General features: G+C 29.9%; 1 protein-coding gene across 1 annotated transcript; it reads left to right on the top strand.

Moving 5' to 3' along the window:
• Window positions 1–3467: 3467 nt before the first annotated feature.
• Window positions 3468–20527, top strand: LOTGIDRAFT_173835 (hypothetical protein; the record flags this gene model as incomplete). Its single annotated transcript, XM_009051911.1, has 8 exons — window positions 3468–3601; window positions 11090–11131; window positions 12863–13070; window positions 16203–16370; window positions 16773–16913; window positions 17403–17501; window positions 18440–18507; window positions 20407–20527. The coding sequence occupies 8 exons, from the start codon at window positions 3468–3470 to the stop codon at window positions 20525–20527; spliced, it is 981 nt and encodes a 326-aa protein (XP_009050159.1).
• Between the last annotated feature and the right edge of the window lie 1467 nt (window positions 20528–21994).

Here is a 21994-nt window from a genome sequence, read left to right as displayed (position 1 = left end):
AAAATGAATAACAGATTGTGAATAAATTTGTGGTGCATATTTAAATATTTGATTTAACAGTGACTGTTTTAAAAAAAAAATCTTGTAATCTTTCATAAGCCCCTTTTACGCCAAGCTGCTATAAAGCATTTCATCCTAGGTCTGGCAGACCACTATTAAATGTGCCCATTGACATTAGTAAATTTAAATGTACACTTTTTTGCTGTAGAGTTCAATATAAGAACTAATAATTTTTGTAATGTGAAAGGGGCTCGTGAATTCTCAGTCAGTTTTGTAGTGTTAAGAATCCAATCCTTAAAAAAGAAAAGCCCTATTTTTCACAATGAATTTTTCTTACAAGTTTATGTTCTGTATATTACATTACATCCAAATTTCTAAAGCCCACAAATATCCATAAAAATATATGAATTCTTCCCATTCTGACAATTTTCTATCATTTTTAATAAAATTGGGATTTGTTAAAGTTTTGACATGATAGTCATCTCAAATTTGATTATTATTCCAAAATTCAATTCATTTTTACTTCAAAGAAAAGTGTTCAATTATCTAATGGAGAGAAGGTTTCAGAATGGTAAAAACAAATAACAAAAAGTCTGCTATATTCAAATTGAGTGGCTTGATCATTGTTGAAATATTATTTTCAAAAGAAATTCTTCTTGGTAGCAAACTTCAGAATCAATATCCATGTCAGTGAGGGTTTCTTTATAGAGTTCACTGAGTACTTGTTTGTGCGAAAACTCAATATTTCAATAAGTTTGATTAGTATTTTGCTGATTGGCAGTTGGTCAAATAAGAAGAAAATCAAAGCTGCGAGTCTTTTATTCTGATTCCTTAAACCATTCACAATCAACTTCTGTCACTAACATCATTAAGTATCAGACCTCTTTTCTTTCCATTTAGTCAAAGAAAATTTCACCAACACTGACTCGACTTGATTACTCTTTCCTCAGCAACTGCCCTCATTCCAACTCTTCTTTTATCCACAAAGATTTAATTTTCCTACCAATTTGAATATTGAAATCCCTCTGATTACAATTTCTAAGCAAAAAACGTGACAGGAAAGAACCTTTAACCATCCAAGCTTGCCAAAAGCGGACGATTATTTCTAAGGCTGAAAGTCAAATTGAATTTGATTATTGAATCATTTCATCAATGTCTAATGAGCAGACGCAAAGAGACGAAGACTAATTGAGAAGTATGTAACCTGGTTCAGATAGCGAGCCAAAGATTACCGCCATTTTCTAACCGTCTGGACATTTCATGACAAATGGAGGGACCATTTTCTTAAAGATCTTCAATGTACACGCAATTTTCAATCTGATATTCCCGCCAGAAGATAGAATTTCAGAGGGAAAAAAGACGTGAGTGCCGAAGGTCTGTAATGAGACGTGTTTGCCTGATGAGGGGTTTCGGGAAGGTTAAACGTATTAACGATTAGACTCTTCATTTAGAATATTGATTTCATTGCGTTATTTGTCTAAGATTACGTGTTTGTTTGATGTGGAGTTTTGGTTTTAGAAATATTTTCCTTCGTTAATTAGAAGTGTGATTAAAGGCAACAAAAAGTAGAATTTGGTCTGACTAATTATTATAATGATAAAAATATCATGATTTCTTCTCGAATTGTCCTCTGTTAATTTGATTGTGTTTATGTACTTTTCCTGCTCAATGAAATGCCGTCCTTTTTAAACATGATTATGTCAATGTTTAGTCAGACATTTTCATAAAATATTTTTATTTTATCTAATTTTCCTCATTTCTACAAATACATAGTTATTTTTAAAAGGAAATTTTCCTATATTTTATTTACTGTAAATTTTAGGGAAAATTAAAATATTAATTGTCAATTATTTACATTGTACAGTGAATTTCATTTGTGTTATCATTTACATACATCTATTTGACTAATAAATAAGCTGTAAATTTTATGATTTTAATTTGTTTACTGTTATTCATTTGGATAATTGATTTATTTAAGTAAATTTTTGTTATGATGTCTGGTAAATTCTGTAAACTCAAGTTATTTAAAGTAAATTCAAAATATTTATAATATATTCAAATTATTTATAATATATTCAAATTATGTATAATAAATTCAAATTATTTATAGTAAATTCAAATTATTTATAGTAAATTCAAATTATTTACCCTATATTCAAATTATTTATCCCTACTCTGAATTCAAATTATTTACAAATAATTTATTGTATATTATTATTTATTATTCAAAATATTTACATTAAATTCAAACTATTTACATTAAATTCAAATATTTACAGAAAATTTAAATTAATTACAGTAAATTCAAATATTTACAGAAAATTAACATTAAATTCTAAAAATTATTTACCCTAAATTCAAATTATTTATCATTACTCTAAATTTAAATTATTTACAGTAACTTTAAATTATTTAAAGTCAATTCAAATTATTTAAAGTCAATTCAAATTATTTACAGGCAATTCAAATAATTAAACAGTAAATTCAAATTCATAAAACTGCAATTTGGTCAACACTTTTCATTGCGCCAAACAACTCTAATATACAATTATATAGTTGAAAATATTTATAAAGGAGTCTTTGTACAAGTAATAATATTATCATGAGATATCATGACCCTATCAGATAATCTTCATCTATGATATATTGTGTATTAGTTTTCAAAGCCAGATAATAACACAATACACCTGTAACAGGGTATAATAAAACCATTGTATATCTCATGTATTTGGTCTTTTCAAAGGTATAATGTATGAAAATATATGATAATATGGTTTTTAGAAAATCCAATATGCTATGATAAAATTCTTACAAGTTCGAGGATGCTTTCAAAATGCCATTAAAGAAAAATATAAACTTAATTTTTGAAAATTGAAAATTCATAACCACAATTTTCTAACATTTAGTAAACAACTGTCCTGATGAGGATGAAATATCCTTAACATGCTAGCTAATATTTTCATCCTTGACTTGTCGCTCATGTTCTCTTATTTGCCTCACTTTGTTCATATACCTTATATTGGAAAACTATCATACCAGCTGTCCTGATTAAGATTTTATGTCCAAAACATCACGTCAGCAGCATAAAAATTTAAACAGCATTTAGCACTAAGACAACTGACCATATTTAATTATTTTTAAAGCAATGGAGGAAATGGCTGAATCAATATGAAATGAATTACTTTAAACAGATATTTAATTTTCAGATTTACTTTTAACAGCTCTTTAATTCACAGGCAACTTTTAAATATCCCAACCTCTCCTTTAAATTCTACTGGATCTGGCAATTGAATTGCAAAATTGATTACAGAGTTATTGACCTAAATCTCAATTTCATTTTAGTTAAGATTTACTGAGATTTAAATTTTTCCTTCATTACATAGATAGTATCAGAATAGCTTTACAAGTGATATTAATGTATTTTATATGTAATTTTCATGGAATTTTATTGGCATTTTATTTGAAATATGGTTGATGTAGATAGAGATACGTCTAAATCAGATATGTACAGAAATTTCCTCATTTGTATTCATGGTAAAATTATTTGCCTGATTGCTTTTAATGTCAGATTTATGGTAGAATTTCTGTCCTTTGACTTGAGGTACATTTGTTTTTTTGGGTGATGTCTTCCAAGCAAGTTGCTTTATAGTCTTGAACGTTCAGAGAAAAAGAGCGTCTATGGGTTTATTCCTTCCAGGATAGATGTAGACAGTGTTGAAGGACAAAAGAAGGTAATAAGAAAGAACTCTGTAATATCAGTGTGGTTGTAGCGCCTATATATTGGAGAAGTATTTGGGGAAATTCCTTCCAGGAAAGTTGCTTTAAAGTTTTGAAGGTTAACCAGAGGTATATTAAGAATTAAAGACCTTGACCTTGCCTATGCATGGAAAAAATATTCCAAACCTGATCAAAATGACTTGATTGTATTCAGAAAGCAGTCCACAGTATTAAAAGTTGACCCAGCATTGGTAAAGATATTTTGGGAGGGATCATTACAAGAAGATTGGTCAAGTATCACTGTGTATAAGAACTCTTTTATGCTTGTAAATTTAAAAATGTTTCTTTCATCAACCCATGATACCGGATTTTTTCCATTGAATGTTTGAAATATTAATATGAAGTGTAATAAAAGTCAAAAATAATGAGAGACAAAGAACATCTGTCAGAAAAGGCATTGATCTTTATTTCCATTCTAAAAATACCATGGTTTTCATAATGACATAATTATGATCATAAACCTTCAAAAGGTAAAGGTATATTGTAGTGAAAGTATTTCTATGTTGCAGTGACAATAACTGTTTGGATTTACAATATTTTGAAGATTCTGAAAGGGCTGTGAATTCTTGTAGCTGAAATTTATTGCTATCAGCTAGTATAGTACATAATACCACATACATATTGACAATATTTCTCAATGCTATGTTGTCACCAGGGCAACTAATTTCTGTCTACCATGCACTTTTTTCATCGATTTTCCTTGATTTTCATGTATTTTAAGCTCAAATTGTTTGATAATATGCCTGATTAAAGATGACATTATCAGGGCTTAGTACTGCTTGATAGGAAATGAATGTCTGACACGCTTTTAATTGCATAGACTAAAAAACAGGAATTTCATGATCACTGTGAACATTTGAAACTGACAAGGTCTTGATGGTTATCAGACAATTTGATGAAATGGATTAGTTTTTGACAAAATTCATCTTCAATTGTCAAATGTGCCAAAAAAATCTGATAGGGTCACTAATCAAGCAGAAGTGAAATTTGAAAAAAAAAACATTTCAATCTGTGGCGCCAGATTACATAATTTGAAATTAAACTGTAGAACTTTAAAATTACCCTCAAGCATTGTGGAAAGGAATAAGAGCTGACGCTTTGTTAACATTTTGTTGGCATTAGACATATTTCCTGTTCTTACTTCCAGGAAATTGATGGCCTAGCTGAAAACAAGGCAATGTGCTTTAAAAATAAAATTGAACTCTCAGAGAAGTCGGTGGAGTTTTACGTCCTCCTCTTCTGCACCTTGTGGGCTAATGAAGACGGGCAACGCCATGCAGGGTGCCATGAGGGAAATTTTTGCCAGGACAGCGGCATTAGCCCCTTTTCAATTTCCAACTGTCGAGGGATCTTTAACGTGCACAGCCTGTAGCACACGGGGCCTTGGTTTATTGCCCCATCCGAACGACTAGACGCTTTTTCCATGTCAGCCCCTCGCACCTGCATCACTGACTGGGGAAAACCGGGTTGAAAATCCGAAGGTATTATCTCGACCTATGCCGGGATTGAACCCTGGACCTTCAGGTTAGCGAGCAAGCGTCTAACTCACTGAGCCACCGCGGCTGCCTGAGGATTCCATAAGATGTTTGACACATCAAACCAAAAATAGCAGTGTTATTCTTTATATCCGTGTTTCATTGGAGATATATAGCTTCTATTTACACCAATACAATTCTCATGCAATTACTGAAATTATTATTGTAGTTCTTTTCAAAATCTGAAAGTTTACATAAATTTTCAAATCATTCTTCATTTATTATAGAAAAAAATTTTAGATGGAAAATTGTTGTCAAATTTAATTCCTAACCTAATTCCAATTTAGAGGTGAAATGGCACGGAAATACCAGATACATTATCTCTTTTACCGCCAAATTATCTTTACAACCAAATAAAGGTGAATAAAACTTAACTGACTTCTGGTCCGTCTGCCAAATAAATTGTTTCTGCCACAAGATATATTGGATGGTTAACCTTCCTGTAAGTTTATTCCGATTAGAAAACAATGGAATTAAATCAGTTCTCTTATCTATTACATTATAAACCTAAACATTACATACAGAAATTATTATTATGAGGGTCATTAATTTCTAGAAGGGGGTCGCAAGGAGTGTTTTTGATGGTTTCTTGCTTTTCATGTGATTTTTAATGAGGGACTTTCATTGAAAAATGGCGCTGTTGTTCATATTATGCAAGATTATGTATCATGCATATTAAAAGGAATACTACCTCTTAGAATGGGCATAAAATTTAATGTCTCAAACTTGGTCAACAAGTGTATACCGGGTACATGTATATTCATCAGTTGGACTTACCAGGTGACTGAAGTATATAGTCCCTATGAAGATGATATATCCATTAAACAAACAAAATTATTGAAAAAAGCCTCTATAAGCATGTTTCAAAATTACTTAGTTTAATGAATTATTACTTAGTTTTATAGATTTATGGGATTATAGAGGAATTCTTTTGTAAAAGTTTTAATCAAATTTTAAAATTTCAAATCATAGTATACATTTAAGATTCCTTGACAGTTGGAAATCAGAAAAATTTTAGAATTATGCTGCTGAAATTATTTTTTTCATTGCACACTGCAATGTTATTAATGATTTTAAAATTCACAGATCCAATAGTAACCTTAAAATGTTTAAAATTTGGAACAATTTTTGTATGTTGTATATCATAGTAATTTATTTTTGTATTTATTTATTTTAATATTACATAAACTCTGAGTAACAGCATGTTTTAATCTTTTAATATTACTCAGATTTAGCCTAATCCTGTCTAAAACCTATTATTGTATGCTTATAAAACACTATTTCATAATTCAATTATTTTTTATACTCATCCCCTTTACATGTTTCACACAAAATGTCTTTGAATAACAAGGATTGAAATAAAACAGTTGTTAATCTGAAAAAATAGAAATTGTCAAAAATATGCATCAATTATAGATTATAATAGAAGTCTTACATATTTTACACTACTTGCATTCTTCATCTTAATTACTTGTCATCTTTCAATACCTGTTTCCTAGCAACATTACTTTTTAAGACTCCAAGAAAAAAGAGTTCATGTTGAAGATCTGAAAGCACATAAAAGAAGTGATGTATAAACATAATTAAAATTCAATTGGTGAAAATAATTGGTTGGTAAACAGGAGGGCTGTGATTTTGACAGAAAATCTGATGTTTGATTTAATCCAGGTTCTCTTAAATCTTCTGTATTTTTTGTTTTTACCCATTTCTTGAGGATTGTTAAATCATTTTAGTTGAAGGACGCAGAAAGAAATCCAAGATTTTAAATTTTCTGAATAGATGTATAAAAATTTGTAAGAAAAGGGCAATAATGTTGTCTTTTAAAGGGACAGGTGTGCCATTTTTGGGGGTTGATTTTAATCTTGAATATATGTAAATAGTCTTCAGAAGTACTAAAAATATACAAGAAAATCACATAATTCCTCTAAAAATACTTCAAACTAGGAATTTTACTCACTATTTCTACATATGTCTTTTCTATATATCACAGAATGTCTTAAATTTAACTTTCAAACGCAGATAATTCTAGAAACACTTGGATTTGAAGGCTCAAATTTCGACAGTGAGCTGTGAACACTATTACTGATTAGCTCAGCTAAACAATTCCAGTTTTTGAGATAAAAGTATGATTGGTCAAAATAATGGCCTACCTGTCCCTTTAAGTGCGTTTTTTTTTTTTCATTAATGACATCCTGATTTCAACACTATCCACCACCATTATGAGATTGATCCAAAGATTCTGAAAAAAATACGGGAATCTGTAAATAGATTTCAAAGAACATAGATTTGTTTATATTAAAGAATCTAGAATGGTCTGACATATTGTGTTATGTCAAGTATTATCTAGGCTCTAATGAACTGTGCTAAACCAATATATTGATTTCGATCTGCATCCGAATGTGTTTTGGGAATCTGTAAATAGATTTTAAGGAAGGAAACGTAGATTTGTTTATATTAAAGAATCTAGAATGGTCTGACATGTGTTATGTCAAGTATTATCATAAATCTTTCTACAGGTGTTCTATGTTGAATAATTACTTACCTTGGTAATCGCTATCCTCTACATACTACATCATCAAATATGACACATGTCAATCATCTCCCAGCACAAACTAGGATAAGAAAATAGAAAAATGATGGTTTCTGATGATAGATATCCTATATAAATATTTTATCTTTGACTAAATTCATCATTTTCTTGAAATGTGGAAATTGTTTATTTTCGTTCTCCAAATCACACTGTTCAAGATATATTTCAACTTCTAATATTTGTAGATGAAATTGTCTATACAGAGATTAGCAGTTGGAATTTCTATAAATTCATATTATAGGAATTAATTTGAAAGTACTATTACTTGTATATGATTATTATAGTTCAAATTTGTTTTTTTTTTTTTACCTCCTTTTCAAAAGAGTTGACAATTAGTCTTTTACCAAATTTTGGATTTAATATAACATGTTGAAACTTGGAGATGCTTGTTCTTCTGCAGCAAATAATAAATTTATTTTTAATGTGCCTAGTCTGAATTGGGCTCCTAAATTTTCTTTTAACAAGTTCATTATGATGGTGGCAAGGACAAAAAAAAGGAAGATATTGGTTATGTCTTGAGTCAAAATAAGATATTTTTTAAGCTCTAAGATCTGCATGTGTAAGTGAATGAGGAATACATGTCATTCCTTAGTATTGACATTACATGTAATTTGTTGTTATTCCAAATGCTGCATTCTTCTGCAGCAGAATTTGGCTTTGGTTTTTGTGGCAGAAGTGAAAAAAAGTTCTAAACAAGTTACTAAAAATACCAATTGCAAACCATGTAATTCTGTATTGTAAGGATGTTTTTGTTATTTAGTGGTAAAATTATATTTATAATGGCATCAATCCAGACATAGCACTTCATCATTTCAATATCAACTGTCATAATGTAGGAGGGCACTGGAACAGCCTGATTGTCAGTAGAAGGGGGAGGAGAATGGAACACCTTGCTTGTTTATCTCATTTACTCCAATACAATCTAAGCAGCCAAACAGCAGACATTTTTCTTCAGTTTTGACAGGCAATGTTCTACAAGTTTCTTTGAAGAAAATATGAAAGAATGGTGTAGATGGTATTTTCAGGCCGATTTAGGAAAAGTAATTATTCTTATAGTGACAAGTGTTGAAAGATTTTATCTTGCCGACCCAGCTATGTTGATTGAAAAGAGGAAAAAATAAACAAAATTATCCGTCTGTAATGTGGCTAGATTGAAGATAATTACATAAATAACTCCTGCTTAGTTCACCTTCAACTTTTAACATGTCGAATTTCTAATTACACTAATTACTGAGCTTACTCCTAACATTTTAGCTGATTGTATGTTATTTTTCCCAACTGCAATAGAATTCAGCTGAATCATGGTTATAGCTAGAGCTTAAAGCCTAACACTGGGCCAACTCAGCTATGCAAGTCACATTGGAAAAATACACTTTATCAACATTCAGATAAAAATCTAATTGGTGTAGCTTTGCATGTATGTGTACATTGTTTCATATTGCGCTAAATTTTCATTTTAATACCAATGTGGTCAAACATATTATTGGGGAAATGGAAAAAGGAAATGGTACAAATGATTCAAATTAATTGAGAACCCCTGAGACCACCCCATAGGAGGCTTGTGCCTTTTGGTTCTTACACATCTGGAATCTCAACCCCCCTTAAGTTCTCTAGACATTTTAGAATGTAAAAGACGGGGCTATTTCCCTGCTATTGCAAAATTTCCTTTCATTCAAACTTAATAATAACCACTCTTCCAAATAAAAACCAAAATCACCACTATAAGCTTACTCTTTTTCAATTACATTGTTCAGAAAATGGACTAGTTTTTCAAGCTTACACCTCAAACCTTCCAGCGATTTCGGGGAGGAAGAAATAAGTGATGAGTAAGTGAGAAAAGATGTAGGTTACTAATTGAAAATATGATGGAAGAAACTGGTCATAAATCATGAGTATTACAGATTCATATGTTGAAAGCTTGTTGTTGGTAATTTATAGACACCGTCTGTTTTTCAGTCCCTTGGCTCCAGCATTTTAGGTGCACATTCATTATGGGTTTGTAAAATGAATTGTAATTTTTGTGCCAAATTTGAGAATGAGATTTTCATATTGTCAGAGTGTTGAGTTGCATGTTTGAAATTATTTTGGGAATATCATGTTTACTTTAGGCATCTATTGTCAAGTAATTTGATGTTGCGTATTTCTGCCTCTGGGGTAATAACGGAACTAAATTAACGACTGATTGGTCCTCCTCATGTTTAATTCATTAACCAGTTTTTACATGTTGAACAGCAATTTACTTTTTAACCCCCAGTCATAAAGTACTTGTTTTTAACATCATTTTAATATGCTGCCATGTGCAGACAATCCCGTCTAGAATTTGGTTTGAATTTAGTGAAGTATTTTTTGTCATACTTTCCTACTGCAGACTGTGCTACTTAAGATGCTCAATGCAATGCAACACGCAATAACAGAATTTTTTTGGGCTCTACAGCAGTTTAATCTGACTATTATTTTTCGATTTAAAGTTATCAGGTGATCTTTAACACATACAGCCTGCAATACACAGTTCGGCTTATGTCCATCTATTTGCCAATGCCTATTAATTTTCTTATTATCAAGTAGATTTTGATTGCTGAGTTGTATTGTTTTATCAACTAATGACCCTGAGTACTTATCAATACAACTCACTGTAAATTTTCTTATAATTTAGTAGATTTTGATTGCTGAGTTGTATTCTTTAATCAACTGATTACCCTGAGTAGTTTCAAATACAACTCACTGTAAAATTTCTTATCATCCAGTAGATTTAGATTACTGAGTTATATTCTTTAATCAACTGATTACTGAGTAGTTTTCAACACAACTCACTCTCAATTTTCATATCATCTAGTAGATTTAGATTACTGAGTTGTATTTGTTATCAACTGATTACTGAGTAGTTTTCAATACAACTCACAATCAATTTTCATATCATCTAATAGATTTAGATTACTGAGTTGTATTCTTTAATCATCTGATAACCCTGAGTAGTTTTTAATGCAACTCACTATCAATTTTATTATCATGTAGTAGATTTAGATAACTAAGTTGTATTCTTTAATCAACTGATTACTGAGTAATTTTAATACAACTCACTATCAATTTTATTAGAAGTTTTGAGTTCAACATAGATCATTAAGTAAACTAAATTCAATTAAATTTGAATAAACCTACTTGCTTTAACAATTTTTTTTGTTTATTTCAGAAGTAAGAATGGTTTACCAAATTCAACTTCTTCAGGATTGCAGTATGTATACAATTTTTATTTTGCTTATTAGAGGCTGAAATTTATTGAATATCTGTTTATGAAGAATGAATATTTTAGTGGAAAAAATGTAAAAACTGCAAATGTAACATTTAAACAAAGTGGCACTGAAATAATTATTTCTAATTTACAATTAAATTTTGGAATAAAATTGTGTTTAGTTACTAATTTAAAATCTTGCAAAATTCTTGAAATAAAAATTCTTGATCTCTACAGATTTTAGTAGCTCTAAAGAAACAATTCAAACTTAAACAAAGAGAGTGTGAGATATGACCAATAATACCAATGTTATTAGAAATAGTCTTTAGTCCAAATTACCATACTAATCAAAACGACTTTTATCATGATTGTTATGGGCTACAGCCAATTTGACTCAAACCTGTAACAATGTTACCATTGAATCAAGCTGTGGACTGTTTCCTGAAGAAAGTCAACAGACAATGACTGTTAAGATTATGATGAATGGTTTCTAGTACTAAAGACCATTCTACTGTTAATCCAATAGTCCTGGAATGGTATTAACGGTACCATTATGGATTGCAGTATTTAATTAATACGCTATTGACCATCTGGGCTACCATTCTTTCTTGGAATTAGACTGTCACTTTTTCAGCAGAATTATTTTGGTTTTCATGATTAAATGTGTTGCTATGCAGAATTTGGTGCCTCATTTGATACAAATGCCATCAATCAAAAACAAACAAAGGATGTTTCCAGAAGGGCAAATAATGATCTGCAAGGATTTTCATTTTGGAATGCTTTGTTGAACAGAATTTTATCATTAGACTATTGGACCAATATTTGTTAAAAAAAAAAAATGATATTATCCAAATTTTGTTTATTTTGATTGAAATGTCTCAGAAATCAAAATATATAGTAATTGAGATCCATTTTGGCAAGCTTATAAATACATGTACATGCAGTCCATCAACGAACAAGATGTCCACTATGAAACTTTCTTTTTCTTAAGGTTCAGATTGCCTTATCCAAATTTTTTTGTACAAGAATGTCCTTTTTAATAGATTTTTTGTTAGGCTGTTTTAATGGAAAAAGGCTTTGATAATAGTTTTTGAAGAAGAAAAATCCATTTTTTGTTCAACTGTCATTTCAAAATGCGGATTACTGAATACACATTTCATTATTTGCCATATTCATTTGAAGTTATATCTAATGAATATTGCAACGTCATGTTTTTGAGAGAAAAAAACTTATGGCTAACTTGGGAATAAAGTATGTCATTCACACAGAGAACTTCGCCAGAATTTGACTTTAAAGGGACAGTTGCGCCATTTCAGTGGGTTGATTTGAGTCTTGAATATATGTAAATAGTCTTCAGAAGTACTAGAAATGTGCGAAAATCGCATAATTCCTATAAAAATACTTCAAACTAGGAATTTTACTCACTATATATGTATATGTCTTTTCTATATATCACAGAGTATCTTAAAATGACAAGTCATCATTTTAACATTCAAACAGGTATAATTCTGGACACAAATGGAAGAAAAACATTGCAACAAAATTAACCATATAAAACTCATTATCAAATTTCGATGATAAAAAAATTCCTGTTTCTGAGACTAAAGTACGATTAGTAAAAAAAATGGCCAATCTGTCCCTTTAAGTAGCTTTTTGAATGAATTTTGGTCATTAGGTTTGTCGGGACCCTTGATGTTATGACCCCAATATGTTTATATAGTGATATATTTCCAGGTTTATAGTGGGTAAATATGAATCACCAGATGCAATATATGCTGAAAGAGCTGTAGATAATCACAATACACCCAAATCACCAGCCAGAAAACAACTGCCATTACTGCCATCTTTTAAATTTCTAGAGGATTTCAGCAAGAAATTACAACACAGTTCAAAACATTCCTTATGTCAGCATCCATTTGGATGTATGTATTATATACTTCAGGTAATATTTTTTTTTAATTGAAAGGCAGTCTTATTTATTTTCATTGCTGTCAATATGTTGTGTTCATGATTCAATTTAGATTGTAAAATTTGATAAGCACACCAAATTTCAGTTTTGGCTGATCAAGATAAATTTTGATTTGCATTTCATAAAAATTTCATGAAAATGTTTCAGTTTCGATCTTGCCAATGCCGTTAGTTTCTTGAGATTATAGATGCTGTTAAGAGATGCCGTATGTTTCTAGATTTGGCAGAAAATTCTCATGAATAATATACAATTTGATTTGTTTCGCAGATTGTCGAAATGAACTTTGGCTAATCATAGGATATATTGGATCTCAAAAGGGGTCATTTGGTGATACTGCTTAAAGATCCCAAATTTTGCTTATTTTTCTCTGCATCTATGTTATGCAGGTCAGATTTTTTATCCAGATTTTCTTATCATTTGAAATAGTATCTAGGGGTTCAGATGTTAAAATAAAATGAGCCTTTGTGAAATGCTGGATGTGAACATTCTTGGGGTCTGTTTGGATATTGAAAAAGAACTGGCTAATATCACTGTCATGGCAAAACATCTCTCAATCAGATGTAAAAATTTAAAGATGTACAAATCTATTTCATTTAATATGTTTAAAAACTAAAAAAAACCTTCTAAAATTGCACATGAATATGTCAATGTCCACAATCTAACAACCAATGAGGTAGATATAAAATGAGCCACATGGCCATCATTGATCAAAACAGATTTGAAAATCTTTGAAGTGTCATTAGGAAGAATATGTCTATTATGCCTTATGCACTATACCCAAGTGATAGAGAAATGAAAAGAATAGACGTGCACGAGAAACTTAATCTAGCTTGTAACATGAGATGAATTTTCAAAATGATAATGCCTATGCAATTTAAGATCTATTCAGATGACAAAATGTAATTTAAATATGGATGATACCTTGGACAGGAAATTTATTTAAAAAATCATAAATCATCTTCATATTACCCTCTGACATATTTGATTATATGAAATAATACTAGGTGTACAGCATCATTATATAGATATCTGGGTAAAAACACCCAAGTGTCACAAAATAAACACATTCCTATTGTCACCTCGCCTTTCAATAGTTTGCCAATATTTTTAAATTGTAATAAGATACAATTATATAGTCATAAATCATATATGTCGTCTTCTTACCTTGGCATTTTGATGGAAAATTAATAAATCTCTATTATATACAGTTGACAAAGGGTTAAATCACTGTTGCATGCAGAGGGTTCACATTATATTTCACACCCCAGATCACTTTACAAATGTCAAATTTCAATTTAATTTTTCTAGTTCATATTTGATTCATTTATTTTATTCCACCCTGTTTAAAAATCGGACATATATTATAGTAGTTACACAAGTTTTGAAAACTTAAATATATAAAAAAAAAAGTTACAAATTTTTTAACTGGCAGTTTTGAAAAATATGTTTGTAATTAAGTGAATTATGTATGTCTAAAAATATTTATTTATGAATGTTTTGAGAAAAATGGAGAATTAAAATTTGAAATTTTATTTGATTGGTGAAATGAACTTTAATGGGCAGTATGCAGAATTTTCATTATCAAAAACGTAAATTATACCTGAAAATAATTCTAAAATGTGCTTTTTATATGTTTGTATATACTTGATCAACCTGATAGTTGTTTTAAAAGTGTTAATTAATAACAAAGTGTGCTAATTGTTAATTAAGCAGCTTAAACTAATTTTGGTGTTGGACCTCATAAATTATAGATTTATTTTAGGCATTCCTTCAATGATTTACGAACAACTACCAAAAAACATAACGAACATATAAAGTTTTTGTAAACATTTTAAATAATTTTGGGATTAAAATTTAACGGCTGGATATTTTGTGTTAAAACTTTCAGATATATGTTATTGTTAAGGATCAGATTTCTCTAGATTTGGTGTATAGTTTTCCAAAATTTTAGCCAACAAAATTTATTGACTTACAAAGTAAAACAGAATGCCCCTTTACATATTTTTTTACTGTTTGACAAAACCGGTTTTGGATTTCCGTATCACTTCTGTATCCATTATTTATCTCTATAAGCAAAATCAGGCATAGAAAAATAATTCACAAATTCCATTTTATTTCATAACAAACACAATTATTACATGTATACACATGTAAAATACTAGTATATACACAATATAAAATATTTAATTATATTATAATCAGTATAATAATATAAGTTTTATATTTATTTTATATTTATTTTATATTGCTATCAAATCCTCGTAAAAATGCCACTGCTATCATACTATAATGAATATATGAGGTAATGTGCCTGGTGAAAAATGCTAGTAAAAAACATGCCTAACTTTACAGATGGCTTTGCTATAATTCTACCAATGATGTATTTGTAATGAGTTTTGAGTGTTAAAATGGAATCTTTGTCTATATGTATAGGGAGATTGTGCAAGCCATTAATCATTTTTGACAAGTACCTACCAAGTGTAATGATTTTAACACACTCTATCTCAATCTACGAACCTAATGACTTTAGTCTACCTCTATTTTCTTGTCTACTGTGTGTTAATGTACATTTACTTTACTTTAAGGCAACTTTTCAGCAGAAGTGATACAAGGGAAATAACTCTCATTAATTTGCTATCTTGGTTTCCTTGAAGTGAAAAAATTCAGACCAGTTTTTACTGAAAAGCAAGAGGTCTATGGCACATTTTTCTGTAATGTATTAGTAATGCCATCAAGTGTGCAATGAGGGAAATATTACAAGGATAGTGCTAAACTCCTCTACTAATCAAATCTATCAAGGGATCTCAAACACACAATATATCGTTGTTACACCCATTTTTTGGGACTATATCTGCTCTTTGGCAAGTATCCCTAATAAAAAGATACATTAGGTTTTACTAGAAATCTCAAATTATTCAGGCAAATTTGTTACATACCAATATTTTTAGATAAAAATCCAAAAGGATACATTTAGCTTTCTTGGAAATTGCTGCTGTCCTGACAAATTTTCTCACTTCTGCCTACTTTCATTAACCAAACAATGTTATAAATGTGAATATTATAGATAATACTTCATTTCATTTTCATATGTTTGTCTAATTTCAGGGTTTTGTGCGTATGTTTGGTACAGGGTTTTTGTTACAAGCTGTAGTTAAACTATTTTCATCAATGACTAAAATAATAAAACAACCCAAGCTATTGTTCTCTAGTTTACTACATAAAGACTGTTTTAGTTTAGGTGCCTTTCTTGGTTGTTTCAATGGTGTTTTTAGAGTAAGTACACATATTAAAAAACTCTCTATTGAAACTGAATTCCTTTATATTTTTTGTTTACAATATTATGTAAAGTTAAGTCCAGTTTCATTTGCCTAAATTCAGTTGGGTATCTGTATACTTGGAATCTTCCACATAGGATCTCGAAAAGTTGAATTTTTGTTTATTCTCTTCTAAATTGCTAAATTGATCAGAATTATCATGTTGAGGAAATGAACAATGCAACAAGAGGTCTTATATTCAGACCAGTTCAAGTTTGGTACACATTTACTTTTGTTGTTAGATTTGTAAAAATTGGCTTGTGTTGATATTAAAAACCAGTACAACGTTTACCTTTCATAAATTCCTAAATTTGTTCATATATATTTAATCTAATGTCAGATTGTAAATTGATATATTTAGGGATTAAACTGTTTATTGAGAAGATTAAGAAATAAAGATGATAATAAGAATGGTTTAATATCAGGATTTGTAGCTGGTTGGATGATGTTATGGTACAGAAGTTCTACTCTAGCTTTATATACAGCATCTAGATTAGTAGAGGTAGGTTTAATTTAAAACATTTTTTAGAAGGGGAATAAAGACTTAACCTAGAGTTCTGAGGTTTGGTCCTGGCATTGGTCGAGATGATGCCCCGAGATGGGCCAACTCTGTTTCTGCTGTAAATGATGTAAATGGTCGAAGGGTGATTTGGAAAAAATGGCTAGATGTTTGAATGTGATAATAAAACAAGGCTGTTTGCTTTACTGGCTTTTAAATGCAGAAAAGCCCTCAACAGGTTGAAAAGAATGGACCAATGTGGCTGTCTTGACAAAACACTGACTGGAAATTCCAGTCTTAAAAGATTAATCAGAGAAAATTCATAAACAGTAGATCTTCACATTTTGCAACTCATTTTTCTCTTTTGCATGATGCAACACCCCATAAATTACAGAATAATTTGGACATAATATGATGGTTTTGCATGAATATGGTTAAAGGGAGATAACCTTAATTTAAAATCATATTTTTATTGTTTTTGTTCTATTTCAGACTCTATATTTTAAAGGAATAGATAAGGGAGTTTTACCCTATATTAAATGGGCTGATATTATAATATATTCTATTACAACTGCTGTTGCCTTTCATGCTGTAAGTTTTTGTTCTCAATTTATACTTCTGCAAAATATTTGGATAAATGGTGGGACTTTTGCATAAATGTTTTGACTTCTACATCAATGTTTGTACCTCTGCATCAATGTTTTGACTTTTGCATCAATGTTTTGACTTCTGCATCAATGTTTTGACTTCTGCATCAATGGTTTGAATTTTGCATCTATGTTTGGACTTGTGCATCAATGTTTACACTTCTGCATCAATGTTTTGACTTCTGCATCAATGTTTTGACTTTTGCATCAATGTTTTGACTTCTGCATCAATGGTTTGAATTTTGCATCTATGTTTGGACTTGTGCATCAATGTTTACACTTCTGCATCAATGTTTTGACTTCTGCATCAAATTTTGACTTTTGCATCAATGTTTTGACTTCTGCATCAATGGTTTGAATTTTGCATCTATGTTTGGACTTGTGCATCAATGTTTACACTTCTGCATCAATGTTTTGACTTCTGCATCAATGTTTGGACTTGTGCATCCAATGTTTGGACTTCTGCATCAATGTTTGGATTTGTGCATCAATTTTTACACTTCTGCATCAATGTTTTGACTTCTGCATCAATGTTTAGACTTCTGCATCAATGTTTAGACTTCTACATCAATGTTTAGACTTCTATATCAATGTTTGGACTTCTATATCAATGTTTGGACTTGTGCATCAATGTTTACACTTGTGCATCAATGTTTTGACTTCTGCGTCAATGTTTTGACTTCTGCATCAATGATTTGACTTCTGCATCAATGATTTGACGTCTGCGTTAATATTTGGACTACATAAATGATTCTTTATAGGGTTGATGTGACAAACCATATGCTTTTTTGTTTAATGCTTTGACACAGTCCTATATGGTTGCCAAAGATTAGCATTTTTACAATTCATTTATTTATTTATTTATTTTGATTATTTATTTAGGCTGCCTTAGAACCTCACAACCTCCGTCCTGCCTATTGGAAATTTCTCAATAAAGTAACAGATAATAAGTAAGTTTATCTATATTATACCCTTTCACGTTAGTTATACCTTTATAGTTCTGTTAACCTAACATGTTCTTAACCTAAAATATTTCTAACCTAACATGTAACCTAGTTTATATAGTCAAATGTTAACCTAACCTATTTAATACTAAGCAATAAGCCTTTAATCTAATATGGTGAGTATACTTATTCTGAGCTAGAAATTTCATGATAGATGAACTCTCGTATTTGCAATAAGCCCTGTATTTTACATTATGTATATCTTTTAACTGTGTCTTTTTACAGACTTTGTTTTAATATAAATATTTTGAAATCTCAAAACAAAGCTATTTCCACCTTAATGTTAAAAATTGTTGGCTTAATTAAATGAATTTATGATATGCTCTTCTAGTATTAATCCTTTATAACCAGCTTGTATATAGAAAAAATATATAGATATATAAAAGATATATATCTCTTGTGATATCATCAATAGGCACTGATTATGAATATACCAATCTGATGTACATGCAAATCTACAGGTTTTGTTTTGTGTTTGCCATGGTGCCTTGGTGCCATGGTGATGGGAAGAAAAGATTTTGTACAACAATTCCTTAGTAACTAGAATCTTCAACTAATCATTAAGAGCTTTCTTGCACCAAATAAAAGGAATTATTAAATAACAGAACACAATTTTATGGTATACTACTCCTTAGTTTTATTACACACGACATTTCAACAATCTACATTGTCATCTTCAGGTGAAGTGAGGAAATATGGTACAAGAAGTTATATATACATATATATATATAAGATGACAATGTAGATTGTTTAAACGTCGTGTGTAATAAAACTAAGGAGTAGTATACCATAAAATTGTGTTCCGTTATTTAATGTGATCTCTACCCCTAAATGTCGCTAAAGGATTAAAAGGAATTATGGGAAATTCATAATTTATCATTGACTTGAACTATTAATATCTCTTATTTCTTATAAATAAACATAATCTAAAGAAGAAATTCTCAGATCATAGATGGTAGGGTGCATTAGCCCAATGAAAAAAAATGAAACAAAATATATAGATTTGCATTTAAATCAGATTATGTTCTAGCAATGCTTTTATCTTTTTATTACAAAGTTATTTATTACTCTCTTTGGAGATTTTTGTGTTTTGAAAATTAACAATTGTTTTCTTTTTTTATAGATTACTAAAGAAAAGTTAACTTTACTTAAATGTATTAACATTACTAATTATAAAAGTTTTGATGCTTCTGCCTTTAACCAGTGCACACTGTCTAGTCTTCTATTTTTATACATTGATGCTGTCTGGTGCTTTGATCTTTACATATCAGCATACATATATTAAAACAGCATTGTTTCAGCTGTTTGCTATCTGTCAAACTTACATGCACGAATGATTAACATGCATCAAATACTAAGTACATCTTTTCTATGTTAATGTTAACACCTTCAACATAATTTATTAACATATTTTGTATGCTCCTCATCAAAGAATCAGGGTTCAATTTAAGCAGTATGGCATCACAGTTAGTGAGTCAAAAAAGACCTATTTTGCGTTCCATGATCTTCTATGATTAGCCGAATAAAAATTGATCACAACAATCTGCAAATCAAATCAAATTGTGTACTTTTCGTGAAATTTTCTGCCAAATCAAGACATATACAGACAGCTACTCTCTATAATCTGAAGGAATTAACAGCATTGATCTGAAGTCTGCACTGGAACATTTTGACTTGCTATTTTGAATTTCTATGAAACGCGAACCAAAACTAAAATTTGGTGTGATAAATTGATAATTAAATTTCTCAATCTAAGTTGAACCCTGAAATGATGACACAATTTTGTTGAGAATCGACACTCTGTCGAACCACAAGTTAACTAAATTCAATTATATTTTATTTCAGATTAGAGCTTGTTAATAGACGTCTGCTTAAAGTATTTTCATCTCAAGCTGCTTTCCTCTATCCTAACTTTTGGCCTAAATATGATAAAACATTTACTGATATAACCGAACCTCAATCTTGACATTGTGTTGATTATTACTAACCTAAAATAGTATTAATGCATACACAATGCACTTTCCCGTATCCTTTTCTTTTCAGATTTGCTGAAATGAATAGACATCTCATGGATGTTTTTGGAGTGCAGTCGTCTTCCCTATTTAAGAACTTTTGGCCAATTTATGATAGACGCTTTACTGATTTGACTAAGGAAAAAATTGGATTAAAGTAAAAAATATATTAGAATTATAACGTTTCTGAAATCCAAATTATTTATCAAAAAGGTGGGGGTACGTTTTAGCTTTGAAATCTTAGGCGTTTTGAAATATATTTCCAAATCAAGCTTCTGCAAAAAACAGACTCTTAAATTTCCACATTTCAACACAATTTTTTGTATTATAAGAGGTTTTCAAATGTATATCTCTCTTATTGGTCTGTACATTTTTAGAAACAAACCCTTAACCCTTAAATGAGCCCTTTTGCGATTCCAAAGAGGGCTAATCAGGGATTGTAATGAAAAATACATCTAAATTGAAAAAGCATAAATGCTCCAAGCAAGTGAAAAAAATATGAAAAATAATTGGGTCAAATGAGTATCCAGAATTGAATATTATTATTATTATTATAAGGTCGCTGTAATATAAGTAAATCAAAATTATTTACATGTATTTAACTAGATATGATATATATATTCAAGTTATTGCACTTGTTATGTACCTGTACCATATCATTTAGTAGGTTGAAATTTTAGTATTACTCCATTAATCTGAATATTGAAATAATTGCGATAAACCTTTTTTGTTTAAAAGTCTCAAAATCAGGAAAATGAGATTACCAGTACTGAAATGTTATGGTGTAATTGCTTATTAAAATTTGGTTGTCAATTAACCATGTAATTTTTAATTGATAAAAAGATTAGATTAATTAAAAGATAAATGCTAAGTTATCAGTAAAGGTATTGTAAAGTATTGTTATGAGCATACAATTACAGCTTCCATTTACACTAATAACTTCTAGTATACTAATATGATGTCACTATCGCTTGAACATCACTTGACTTGGTTGTCATTTGCTATAGTGACGCCATAATCTAGTCATGAATTTGACTAAAAATAGAAGCTATAAATGAACCAAATACACACATGGAGACAATATTTCCTTTTCAATTCCTATAAGTAAAACATATCTAAAACCAAAATCCACCAATGAAAAATGTTTTATAAGAGAGAAAATATATCTCCTTGCCCTGGCTATGTATATAATATTTGTTTTATTTACTTATAGAGATCAATCTCAATCAATCATCTGAAATTTCGGAACGAAAATCTGAAATGAATCTGAAATATCCCACCCCTAATTGAATTTATCTTGATGAAGTTATGAACTGTCATTGTTTTTGTAGGTCATTTTATTCAATTGCAGAAAAACTGAACCTCAGATTTTCATTTTGAAAAGGGATTGTTGAGATGACCTCTATGGGCTAATATAGCAA

Source organism: Lottia gigantea (genome assembly GCF_000327385.1).
Source record: "Lottia gigantea unplaced genomic scaffold LOTGIsca_174, whole genome shotgun sequence".
NCBI classification, from domain to species: Eukaryota; Metazoa; Mollusca; class Gastropoda; family Lottiidae; genus Lottia; species Lottia gigantea.
Note: the sequence above shows the minus strand (reverse complement) of the source record. Positions and strands in the feature narration are given on the sequence as shown.